The sequence below is a fragment of the Drosophila albomicans genome, chromosome 2R, assembly GCF_009650485.2.
Source record: "Drosophila albomicans strain 15112-1751.03 chromosome 2R, ASM965048v2, whole genome shotgun sequence".
NCBI lineage: Eukaryota > Metazoa > Arthropoda > Insecta > Diptera > Drosophilidae > Drosophila > Drosophila albomicans.
In genome coordinates this window covers 8,505,512-8,518,157 of record NC_047631.2, presented here as the reverse complement: position 1 = coordinate 8,518,157, position 12,646 = coordinate 8,505,512, and the positions used below count along the sequence as shown (strand labels likewise).

General features: G+C 35.9%; 2 protein-coding genes across 11 annotated transcripts in view; one reads left to right on the top strand and one right to left on the bottom strand.

Moving 5' to 3' along the window:
* Positions 1-12,646, bottom strand: part of LOC117576857 (neuroligin-1) — a 78,853-nt gene that overhangs the window by 17,505 nt on the left and 48,702 nt on the right. For 2 of the 3 annotated variants that reach the window (XM_034261957.2, XM_034261952.2), the window contains one exon: positions 11,496-11,964. The exons of the other annotated variant lie outside the window; for it this stretch is intronic. In XM_034261957.2, coding sequence (XP_034117848.2) covers positions 11,537-11,964 — 428 coding nt within the window. In that variant the 3' untranslated portion in view covers positions 11,496-11,536. The remainder of the gene's footprint in view (positions 1-11,495; positions 11,965-12,646) is intronic. 3 annotated transcript variants of the gene reach the window in all.
* Positions 1-12,646, top strand: part of LOC117576963 (low-density lipoprotein receptor-related protein 1B-like) — a 79,489-nt gene that overhangs the window by 23,314 nt on the left and 43,529 nt on the right. For 2 of the 8 annotated variants that reach the window (XM_052006344.1, XM_034262139.2), the window contains exons 3-4: positions 85-667; positions 726-1,348. In XM_052006344.1, coding sequence (XP_051862304.1) covers positions 85-667; positions 726-1,212 — 1,070 coding nt within the window. In that variant the 3' untranslated portion in view covers positions 1,213-1,348. Of the gene's footprint in view, positions 1-84; positions 668-725; positions 1,349-6,564; positions 6,937-8,257; positions 9,033-9,114; positions 9,677-9,733; positions 10,310-12,646 lie in introns of those variants that run through there. The other 6 variants (XM_052006339.1, XM_034261959.2, XM_052006343.1 and 3 more) reach the window with 6 other exon arrangements.

Here is a 12,646-nt window from a genome sequence, read left to right as displayed (position 1 = left end):
TACTTTTTAGTAGAATTTTCATCACCATCTTACAAAATGAATATTTATTAATTTGTTTTTTTTTTTTTTTTATCTTTTATCTAGAAATGTGCAATACAACTGAATTGTATTGCCTGGACTCGATGGAACCAAAATGCAAGAAACGGGACGGATCAACTACGAAATGCGAACAGGCACCCAGTTGGAAACCAGGAACCACAGTTACTTATGAATGTTTTCCTGAATACAGACACGACACTAATTTAAATTTTACCTCGGTGTGCCTTGACAACGGAACTTGGAAACATTCTGGTAATAGAGATGAATCTTGCTCAATAAAATGCGGATTAAACGAGCTGCAAACGGGAATGTCTGTAAATGGCCCAGAAACGGAACCGTACCATTCACCATGGTCAGTTGCTATTTATGACAACAACGATATGCAACAGTTCGAATACTCCTGTGGTGGTGTCCTAATACGACATAATTTCGTATTGACTGCTGCTCATTGCGTTAGTGATGGAATAAACAACTTTGGAATTAACCGATTTCGTGTGATGCCAGCCCAAAAAGCCAATGTATCCATCATTGATAGCCACAATGATTGTCGAAAGGCCAATGAAACCAATAAAGACGAGGCTGATAAACACAGTGAGTGTTGGATAGTTCAGCAGATAATTATTGATCCGTAAGTTCCATTCTGTCAATCATATTCGCAGCTGTTATTAATATTTTTTACTTTTTAGCAAATATGATCCGACACGGTATACATCCGATTCGGCTCTTTTGCATCTGCAAGCAAACCCATTTTTGCCATTCAGAATAGTTTGCATACCGGGAATCCACTTTGATTGGGAGAAAGGTTATGCAAATCGCAATGGCTCAGTTTTTGCGTGGGATACGAAAGAAAGAAAGTTAAATCAAAAACTAAATTTCGTTATTGTCGATGGAACACTAAACAATACAGATAACATCGCAAATAGAGACTATCACATAGATGTAACCTCATATAATGTTAAAACTACACTTTGTAAAGGAGATAGTGGCTGCGGCTTTTTCGATGATTGTCCTAATGGCAAGAAAATGTGTTTATTCGGGATCGTTAGTACAGGTCAAAGCATGGATACAAACGAATGCACTAATAACGTTAAAATCAATAGCGTTGTGCATCCGAGTACAGTTGCATTTGTGAATAAATATATAAAGGCAATTTCTAATAAATGTCCCAAATAATAATCCATCCAAATTGATAACCACCACTTATATAGATTTCATAAAATAAATACAAATATTTTGGTATGGAAATAATATTAGTTGCGTTTAACTTCTTAGATTTAGTATTTCATTTTATATATGTACCAATGTTAACTAATATCAAATAAATGTATTCAAATACATACTAGCTGAAAATATATTTGATTTTTAACTCACACTTGTGCATATAGGAGCTGTCTAGAAATTAACTTGCAATGCGCAGAATACTCAATATGCTGGAAAGATTACAAAAAGTGCGTGTCAAGCCGAAGTTAAGTTCACAATTGAAATCGGAGGAACCGATTAAAAAGACCTACAAGAAAGATATTAAAACAACAAACGACACACATTTCTTTGCCAAAATCTACAGCATGTGCCGAGTGTGTGCCAACGATCTACTCAATTTGAGAGTCGATCCACGAATGACGCCGAAAGTGTTTTGTGAGCGCGAGGCGTTGGCCATGGCGGATGGGCCAATTTCTGCATGGATTTGGCCATGTCTAAGGAAAGGGAACAGACCATTGGCCTTGTGGTGTCTCGATGCTCCAACAACATTGGCATGGCTTCATTGTACGCATGCCAGGCATTGTCGCAACGTTTGCGCGGCGTCTGCATGTCAAGTGGACTGTCCGATTTGGTGGCCAACGGAGGCAAGGAGCCGCTGCTCGGCGCCAATTCGATAAACTGTGCAGAGGCAACAGGCACAAAGCAACAGTTCGTCATGAATGTGGGCATGCCGGGCTATACGATTGAACAACTGGAGCTCGATTACTGCAATGGTTATGCGGATCAGTTGCCGCCGTATCTGGCCTTGGATTGCAATGGGCTGGCGACTAGCAATGTGGCAGATGCTTTACAAGCTCAACGCTTGCTTCCATTTGCGCCCGAGTACAAGGGATTTGGTTTGGCCGCCATGGTTGAAACACTTTGCGGAGTGATGGCAGGAGCACGCTATGCCTCACAGCTGGTGGGACTTCAGGGTTTGTTTGGGACGGATCAAGATGTGACGGATCTGGGTCAGGTGTACATTGCCATTGATTCAATGCGCTTTTGCGTATCCTTTGAGGAGCGACTGAGCGATTTCCAGCAGCTGCTGCGAGATGCTTTGCCTTGGGACGCCAATCAGACGCCATTGATTCTTGATGACAAGGAGAGTCTGCATATGCATATGGTGTCAACCATATGATGGTCAGATCAGGGTGGCTTAAGATGTGAGAATTGATTATTAGCCAAATAATAAATTTAATAGGGAGATTTGCTTATGCCTTACGAAGTTACGGAAGCAACTATTAATTTTTTTCTGCAAACATACCAGTAATATACCGCACATATACTACATTACATATTTGGTATATTTACATATTGTTACATTTGAAACACACCAAAGATTACAATATATTTTTAAATGGACAATGTATTTCTTTAAAAATTTTTAGCACAACATACCAGGAATGATAAATATTCTAGTTATTATTTTATGTACAAACAAGTGGTTAAGTCAAGTGTCCTCGACTGTGAGATGGCCGCTACTCATTTTTAAGAATAGCAAAATATTGCGGTATTATTCTCAAAATATACCAAATTAATATACCACAAAAATGCTTAAATATGACAAATAGTATATTTGGTATATTGATATTACATTATATATATACTATTGAATGCAAAATATACCAGATTGTCAGCCAAAGCATAAAAGACACCTAGAAAGTAGACGTTTTTGCCCATACAAAAGTATTTCTTTAATAACTGCGACAATCACAAAGACTATAGTTATTATTGTTTTTACCAAAACTAGCTACCAAAATACCTAGCTTATTGTTCGAGTCTTGACAATTTATGGGGGCGAAAGAGGGCGTGATAAAAATTTGAAACAAACTTAATTTGAGTGTAAACAAAACAAGTGCTATCGAAAACAAGTAAGAAAGCTACAGTCGAGTGTGCTCGACTGTGAGATACCCGCTACCTAAAAGCAAAATATTTTGGTATTTGTCTCAACATTTTACCAAAAATACTACAAAAATAATAAAAGTATGCCAAATGGTATATTTGGTATACCGCATTCAAAATATACCGTAGGCGGCACAATATAGCAGATTGTCAGTAAAAGCAATTAAGAGCCCTAGTAAGTAGTCGTTTTTGCCTATACAAAAGTATTTCTTTAATAACTTTGACAATTTTTATCTGATCGCAAGAAAGGAATCAGGAATCCCAATTACTATAGTTATTATTGTATATACCGAAATTCGCCACACTAGCCTTAAAATTACGCTTGTTATTCGAGTTTTGTCAATTTGCGGGGGCGGAAGTGGGCGTGGCAAAGATTTGAAACAAACTTGATCTGCGTTCAAACATAACATGTGCTATCGAAAATAATAGCTGTATCTCTTATAGTCTCTGAGATCTAGGTTTTCATACGGACAGACAGACGGAAAGACGGACATGGCTAGATCGTCTGGCAGTTGACACTGATCAAGATACTTTATAGGGTCGGAGATGCCTTCTTCTACCTGTTACATATATTTCTTGTAGGCACAAAAAAATGAAAGAAATGCAAATTTAATTGTATGCCAGCTGAATTAATGGCTTGCCCACACACATAGTACACTATGTACAAGAAGAGACAACAACCATTTTCCGGACTATGCAAAAGCATAAAGAGTCTGCAAGTGGAAAATTGGCGCCTCTAAAGGGTTTTTTCAGGTATGTATAATGTATGTATGTTATTTTCCACACGACATGGCAGCATATGGTGATTACAAACTTTCTGTTTATGCATAACTTTGATAACCCAAAATTTGTTTGAGATTATTCGGCGCAATTCCCCGAAAGTATCGAACATATGCTGCAATAATTGAATTCTCCAAAGTGCACTTTATTGGTTTTGTTGATTATAAATTTGATATGAACCACAATATTACCCCAATAAATTATTTTTATAACTTTACTACAAATTAATAAAGAAACTCAGTATAATTTTCGCATTAAAAAACAAATATAATATATAATCAGTTAATTGCAAACCTTTCAAAGCCTTGGTACATTTTATTTATATTTTTAGAAAATTCAAACGAAATATACATATGAAGTACAAAATTGACTTATCAGAATATAAAAATATTTTGCATTTACATATATAATATTACAAGCAGAAATTGAGTAATTTTAAAATTACGTCACTCTTGATGAAGAAAATGTGGCATTGAATCGATCTCTATTCGGTAGCAAAATCGTTCCGGATGTAATGGAAAAATGGCGAGATTTGGATGGCTGGCTAAGGAGCAAATCTTTAGAACTTTATGCGATAGAAAATTCAATATCGATGAAACAATTTCTAATGAATGTTAAAATACTTTGACAATAAATGAAAATGCAAAAGAGCAAGTTGAGTTGCCAAGAAATGTGATGAAGATATTTCAAATAAAAAAGAAATGACTTTCAAAAGTGAACTTCAAGAAAACACAAGCTCAAATAATTCTAATTGCGATGCTGTCCTATCTAAAAATATTATTGGATATATAATAAATTCTTTAATGGAAGTTTGTGAGCTAACTGATGTTGACCGTTTAATAAACATTGAGAAAGACGCTGGTAAAAGTCAAGAAGATGATACGATATTTACAATTGGAAGTACAAATTCCGATAGTGTCAACATGATTAGCGAAGTAGATTCGGAATTAAACATTTTGGAAAAAATCGAATATCAGAATAGTTAAATTCCCCAAAAGAAGGAGAATATATATATAAATAATAAAGAAATTCTGGAAGTTCTCCAAGAAAATGGAGTGGAAATCGATGAGAGTTTCAAAAGTCTATTGAGACACATTCTTGAGGTGGATTTCTTTAATACAAATGTTAGCAGTGAACCATATATTTCAAATCTGGAGAGTTGACTATCAATTGAAATCGGGGAAAATAAAGATAAAACTTCTCAGACATCGCTCCTGCAATTTCAAGCTGAAACAACTTCACAGACATCGCTTTTGCAATTTCCAATGAAAAGAAAGTTGTTGGAGGATTGTGACCGACAGGTGAAATGGTTGAGAATCACGTGTGATTAATTTATGTTTACTAGCACATCAGTTACAATATTTTCAATTGAAAGTTTATTTATTAAAATAAAATAATAAATATAATACATTTCATTATATGAATTGTGAGATCTTCCAATTTTTATACCCGCTACCCATAGGGTAGAAGGGTATTATAACTTTGTGCCGACAGGAAATGTATGTAACAGGTGGAAGGAGGCATCTCCGACCCTATAAAGTATATATATTCTTGATCAGCGTCAACGGCCGAGATGATATAGCCATGTCCGTCTGTCCGTCTGTCCGTCCGTCCGTATGAACACCTAGATCTCAGAGACTATAAGAGATAAAGCTATAATTTTTTTTCGACAGCATTTGTTATGTTTGCACGCAGATCAAGTTTGTTTCAAATTTTTGCCACGCCCACTTCCGCCCCCGCAAATTGACAAAACTCGAATAACAAGTGTAATTTTAATGCTAGAGCTACATATTTTGGTATATATAATAATTACTGTAGTAGTTATGATTCCTGAAATACTTTTGTATGGGTAAAAACGCCTACTTATTAGGGGTTTTAGTTGCTTTGGCCGACAATCTGGCACATTGGGCCGTTTACGGTATATTTTGAATGGTGTACTATATCGATATACCAAACATACCATTTGGTATATTTTTAGTATTTTTTTTAGTATTTTCGGTATATTTTGAAAATGATACCGCAATATTTTGCCTTTATTAAAAATGGGTAGCGGGTATCTAACTTTCTTACTTGCTGTTTAAGCTTTCCAGAACCTTATTATTTATATATAATTTAGTTATCGCATAAGTTAATGCATAAGTGGATTGTTATGGTAAGTCATTTTTTAATCATATTTTTCATATTTAAAATTTTGTAAATTTGGTCATACCATTGGTTAAATCTTTAAATTATTATGAACTCATAATATCTGCGTTATATAATAGCATCCGAACTTCCTCTTTGAAAGTCTTTGCGATAATAATATTCATATTGTTGTAATTGTAGCTTATCAGCTTAAAAATGGCAAATAAGAATTTTCCAACATAAGCTCGCGTAAAAACACATATGTACATATGTACATATATATACTTTATTTATCGTGCATAAGCTCTCGAGCCCTCTAAGTGAGCACTGTTAAATCTCTCATGGTTGTACAAGCACTGCCCCTGAGAGACGAAAGGTTCGCTACGGAGTGTATTCGTCAAGAAGGCTTCACTGTAATAAGAAGTATAAATGGACTGTCGAGAGCAATGGTAAGGCAGTCTGAATTGTGAGCTCAGTGAAGACTTTTGACATTATGTTCAATCGCATAACCCTCGTGAATTTGGTGATTCTGCTAGGCATCCTATTCGTATTATGCAATGGGAAGTGTGATTTTGAGTGCCCTTTTGATAAAAAGTGTCTTAGACTTAGTGCACTGTGTAATGGAAGAAAAGAGTGTTCTTTTGGCGAGGATGAGTTATATGTTAATTGCAAATATCCCATAATTAGCCGTCCTTCAACTTTCTACTGTGCAAACGGAGTGCCAATCTTTAAATCTCAAATATGTAATAAAATAATTGATTGTATCGATCAATCTGATGAGTCGCCTGCAATTTGTAAGGAGGAAGAAATAAAGCTTGACCTCCAAATTCAAAATTCGAAATGCGAAAAGTACGTAAAAATTATACAAATACATTTAAATTCACATGACAAAAACAAAAACCATTTTTCTTAAAGACTTAAGAAAATAATACTTACTAATATGTGCACACAGCTGATTTTCAGAAATATAAATACAAAAGTGTAAAAAAGTAAAGTAAGAACAAAAAAAATATTACAAATTTAAGGCATTGAAAGATGTAGAGAAATAAACAGCTCTAAATCGCGGCTATATCTGGTAGTCATTTACATCGCCTGACTCTAAAAATTTATTAAGCCAACAATTTTGGTTCACAAAAATTATGTAGATCATTGAATATTTTTTATGCTTAAAAACGGATAGTAAAGAAAATAATAATAATAATAAATAAATTTCAATTTAATTACATAGAACCGACTTTTTTAATTTAAAGTAACACTTCATCTGTGAATTTTGTGAGTGATTTTAAAAACTCTGACGATTTTACCAACAGCTTGGTTAAAAGTTACACTAAAACATAAATGTTATGTAAAAAGCTCTATTATCTCCATAAAATGTGTTCGATTTGTGATTAAATGAAATTTATGTATAATTACTTCACTCCGGGTTTCAATGTCCCCACAAACTCTTAGAGAAAATATTTTTTTTAAATAGAGTGTTCTCTAATGAAATAAATTTCAATATCATTCATCATGAATAAGAGAGAATTTTCATTGAGTTGTTAATGATAATCATATCTAATGGCATAATTGGCAATTTCGAGCAAAATAAGAGCAATACATCGTATAACACTTCCTGTAGATAGTTGACTTTTATTTTTCTCTATCATTATTTTCGGCTGTTTCCATTCTCTTTGACGCTGAGTGTATCGTTTTAGGTTCAGAGATAGACTAAGACTGCTTATATTTAAATCGAAATTTCAAAAAATTTTTAAAATATTGTGCTTTTGTATGCTGGGAAAGGCCACATTTCTTTCGTGGCTCTTCAGAAAGGAAGCTCTGAAGATCTATTGAGATAAACCTTAAAGATAACTTTGGCTAACAATCTGGTATATTTTATATTCCATTTTATATTTTTAACGTAAAACTATATCGAGATACCAAATATAGCCTTTATGATATTTTTGTATTTTTGAATATTTGTAGAATATGGAATTATTTAAAATTCACATTTATTCCTTTTAGTAATTTATTCTTATTTAAATAAAATAGGCACAATCAATAGTAATAATATTCAAAGTCAAATAAAGTAGGCAATTCTATGGTAATGCAATTGAAAATTTTAATTTATTTAATTTTAATTGAATTAATTGATAATCAATTATAGTTAAATTTAAAATTAATTTATTTATAGACCTCAGCTGGCATGTCAAGCTTCAACCGAAGAAGAAGATTGTATTTCCGCGGATAAAATATGTGATGACAAGTTCGATTGTCCGAATGGCCGGGATGAGTCTATAGAGATGTGCATGCAAGAACTTAAGTATCCCTATTTCCAGTGTGGCAATGGAAAGATCATCTATAATAGTAGTCAACTGTGCGACAACAAATATGATTGCCTCGATGGCTCCGATGAGTTGGAAATTCATTGTAAATATAACGAAAAATGGATTCCGAAGCCGGCAGTTATATGTGCAGAGCCTAAAAAAAATGGTTTAAAATTTACGGGCAACACAACAATGTATGCTAAGAAGGAAAATTATGAAACGAATTATTTTGTCTATGCAATCGGTGTAGTTCAATTTGAGTGCTACGATTCTGATGAAGCCTTCGAGGGCATAAAGTGGAATGTGTGCACGATTGATGAAAATGGAAATGGAAAATGGTTACATGAATTACCAAAGTGTGTCGACAATCGTAATAAGACCCCAGGAACTAATGGAGATTTAGGCTGCAGATTAGATACTTATGATCATTATTCAGAAAATTTGCGCATTTGGAAATGTTCAAACGACGGCAAAAATTGCGTAGAGAAGATAAAACCTCCTTTAACTGACGCGAATGTAAAGTTCAACTGTTCGAATAACTTAATGTTGTTCCCAGAAGGTCTACGGGAAAAATATATCGTTGTCGAGACAAAGAATGGCAACTCAACTCTAAGGAACTTCCACCCAAACCAAGATGCGGCAGTGTGTACTTTTTAATAGAATTTTCAACACCATCTTACAAAATTAATAATTATCAATTTTTTTTTTTTTATCTTTTATCTAGAAATGTGCAATACAACTGAATTGTATTGCCTGGACTCAATGGAACCAAACTGCAAGACACGGGACGGAGCAACTATGAGATGCGACGTCGCACCCAGTTGGGAACCAGGAACCACAGTTACTTATGATTGTTTACCTCAATATAAAGAAACTAATTCGAAGTTTACGTCGGTGTGTCTCAACAACGGAACTTGGAAACATTCTGGTAATAGAGATGAATCTTGCTCTATAAAATGCGGATTAAACGAGCAGGAATCGTCAATGTCTGTAAATGCCCCAGAAACAGAACCGTACCATTCACCATGGTCAGTTGCTATTTATGACAACAACGATATGCAACAGTTCGAATACTCCTGTGGTGGTGTGCTAATACGACATAATTTCGTATTGACTGCTGCTCATTGCGTTAGTGATGGAATAAACATCTTTGGAATTAACCGATTTCGTGTGATGCCAGCCCAAAAAGCCATTGTATCCGTCATTGATAGCCACAATGATTGTTGGAAGGATGTGCCTGATAGGCACAGTGAGTGTTGGATAGTTCAGCAGGTAATTATTAATCCGTAAGTTCCATTTTGTCAATTATATTCGCAGCTATTGTGATATCTTTTGCTTTTTAGCCAATATAATCCGACACGATTTACATCCGATTCGGCTCTTTTGCATCTGCAAGCAAACCCATATTTGCCATTCAGAATAGTTTGCATACCGGGAATCCACTTTGATTGGGAGAAAGGTTATACAAATCGCAATGGCTCAGTTTTTGCGTGGGATACGAAAGAAAGAAAGTTAAATCAAAAACTAAATTTCGTTATTGTCGATGGAACACTAAACAATACAGATAACATCGCAAATAGAGACTATCACATAGATGTAAATTCATATAATGGTAGAACTACACTTTGTAAAGGAGATGGTGGCTGCGGCTTTTTCGATTTTTGTCCAAATGGCAATAAAATGTGTTTATTCTGGATCGTTAGTACAGGTCAAAGCATGGACACAAACGAATGCACTAATAACGTTAAAATCAATAGTGTTGTGCATGAGGGTACAGTTGAATTTGTGAATAAAACTATTAATATAATTTCTAATAGATGTCCCAAATAATCCATCAAAATTGATAACCATCACTTATATAGATTTCATAAAAAAAGAAACAAATATTTTGGTAATAAAATTAAATTTGTTACGTTGCATATAATACTTTGACTTGTTAGATTTAGTATAACATTTTATATTTGTACCAATCTAAACTAAAATCAAATAAATATATACAAATAGATACTGGCTGAAAATATATTTGATTTTGAACTCACACTGTTTTATCTAGGAGCTGACTAGAAATTAAATTGAAACGCAAAAATGCGCAGATTACTCAATATGCTGGAAAGATTACGAAAAGTGCGCGTTAAGCCGAAGTTAGGTTCACAATTGAAATCGGATCACAAGGAACCGATGAACAAGAACTATAACAAAGATATTAAAATGACAAACGACACAAAACCGTTGGACAATAAGGTAATCTGGCAAAACCTACAGCATGTGCTTCGCGTGTGCGAGGGTCACGAGCAGCCCCCGATAAGAGGACAAGTGAAATTAGATATAGCATCCGATGGACCCCTTGGCCGATGTACTAGATATACAGCGATTTGTCAGCGACATGTTCGCTGCGATGAATGTAGCACTTGAGGCCGCTAGCGAGATGGCAGACGCATTGATCGCCGCCGATTATATGGGAGAGCGAAGCATGGGAATTCATCAACTCATTTTGAGTAAAAGCAAAATATTCTGGTATTATTCTAAAAATATACCACAAAATTGCTAAAATATGACAAATAGTATATTTGGTATATTTACATACTGATGGATTCAAAATATACTATAGAGTGCAAAATATACCAGATTGTCTGCCAAAGCATAAAAGACACCTAGAAAGTAGACATTTTTGCCCATGGACATGGCTATATCGTATCGGCAGTTAGCGCTGATCAAGAGTATATACTTTATAGGGTCGAAGATGGCTTCTGCTTCTGCTGTTACATACATTTCCTGCCGGCACAAACTTATAATATCCTTCTACCCTAAGGGCAGCGGGTATAAAAATTACTGTGCAGCAAATTTCTGTTACTTTAAAAATGAATAAAATTTAATAAAAAATGTATTATGCAAATTTAAAGAAAAAGTTCCTTCAATTGCTTTACATACATTAATTAAATATGAGAACGTCTCAAGCAAGGATTGCTTGGTATTTATCATTGCAATATATCAATGTTAGTGGCTAGTTGAACTATTGCAGACAGTTGTTAAGATATGAAATTGCCAATTGACGAAATTCCCCTCTTGCTGCGATTAAATTTCCATGATGCCCAAGGGTCAACTTACCCGGTTGATGACTATAAATCCAACTCAAAGACCGATACCTATCAGACGCGCATCTCATCGATGGCTGCCTGTGGCACTTGCTGCTGCTGCTGTTGCTGATGCTGTGAAGCAGCTGTGGTAGAACTCATGCCGAGACTTTCGCCATGGCCGTGCACCATGTGGCCATGGGCATGGGCATGAATGTGCCCCTTCGAGGAGCTGGGTGCACTGCTGACGCCGCTGCTGCTGCTGCCACCCGATGGCGTCTGATCGAGCAGCACGACAGCCCCAGGGTTGTTGTTGGCGTTGCTGCTACTGTTGCTGTTGCTGTTGCTGCTGGTTGTCGTTGTCGTCGAGGAGGCGGTGCGCAACGGTGGCCGTGGACCGCGTATATGATGCGTCTGCATGCCAGTTAGCACGCTTCCATTACCCTGATGTTTGCCAGCTTGCTGCTGCTGTTGCTGCTGCTGCTGCTGATATTGTTGTAGTTCTGCAATGGGAGGGGGAGAGGAGAGGAGAAAAGATGTAAGCTACTTATTGCATATATCCTTATGCAGATGTCGGCATATTATCTAGCTAATATTTATTGACGAACCGCATCAGCAACACACAACACACAACACACAGCAGCAACAACTGCCTGACAAAAGTCAATTTGCAAACAACAACGTCAACCATTAGATACACATCGTCATCGTCATCGTTGCCATTGTCATCGGCAACGACATCAACATCAACATCAACATCGACAACGTCATCGACAGCATTATTGGGTCTGCTGCGCTTTTTGTGTGCCACTCAAATGCCAACCCTCAGTTCATGTCTCGCATGTCGTTCAACTCATCAGACCGAATGTGCAAATGTGTGCAGTTATTGACGCTGCTAATATTTTGATGTTTTCTCTAGCGCTACAAAACCACCGCATGTCAAATAACATGCTACCCGCTCTTCCCTTTCCTTTGTCCTTCACATGCATATGTATAACCGCTATGCTCATAAATAATATCTACGTAAACATGTGGGTGTGTCGGTTAATTTGTTTGCCTGCATTGCACAAATAGAGCGTTTGCACTTTTATTGCATTGCTTGCTAAAATGACAAGTCATTGCTGTCGTCGCAGTCCCCTTGCCTATCTTAATGTTTGCACTTGCAAAAGAAATACATTTTCTAGC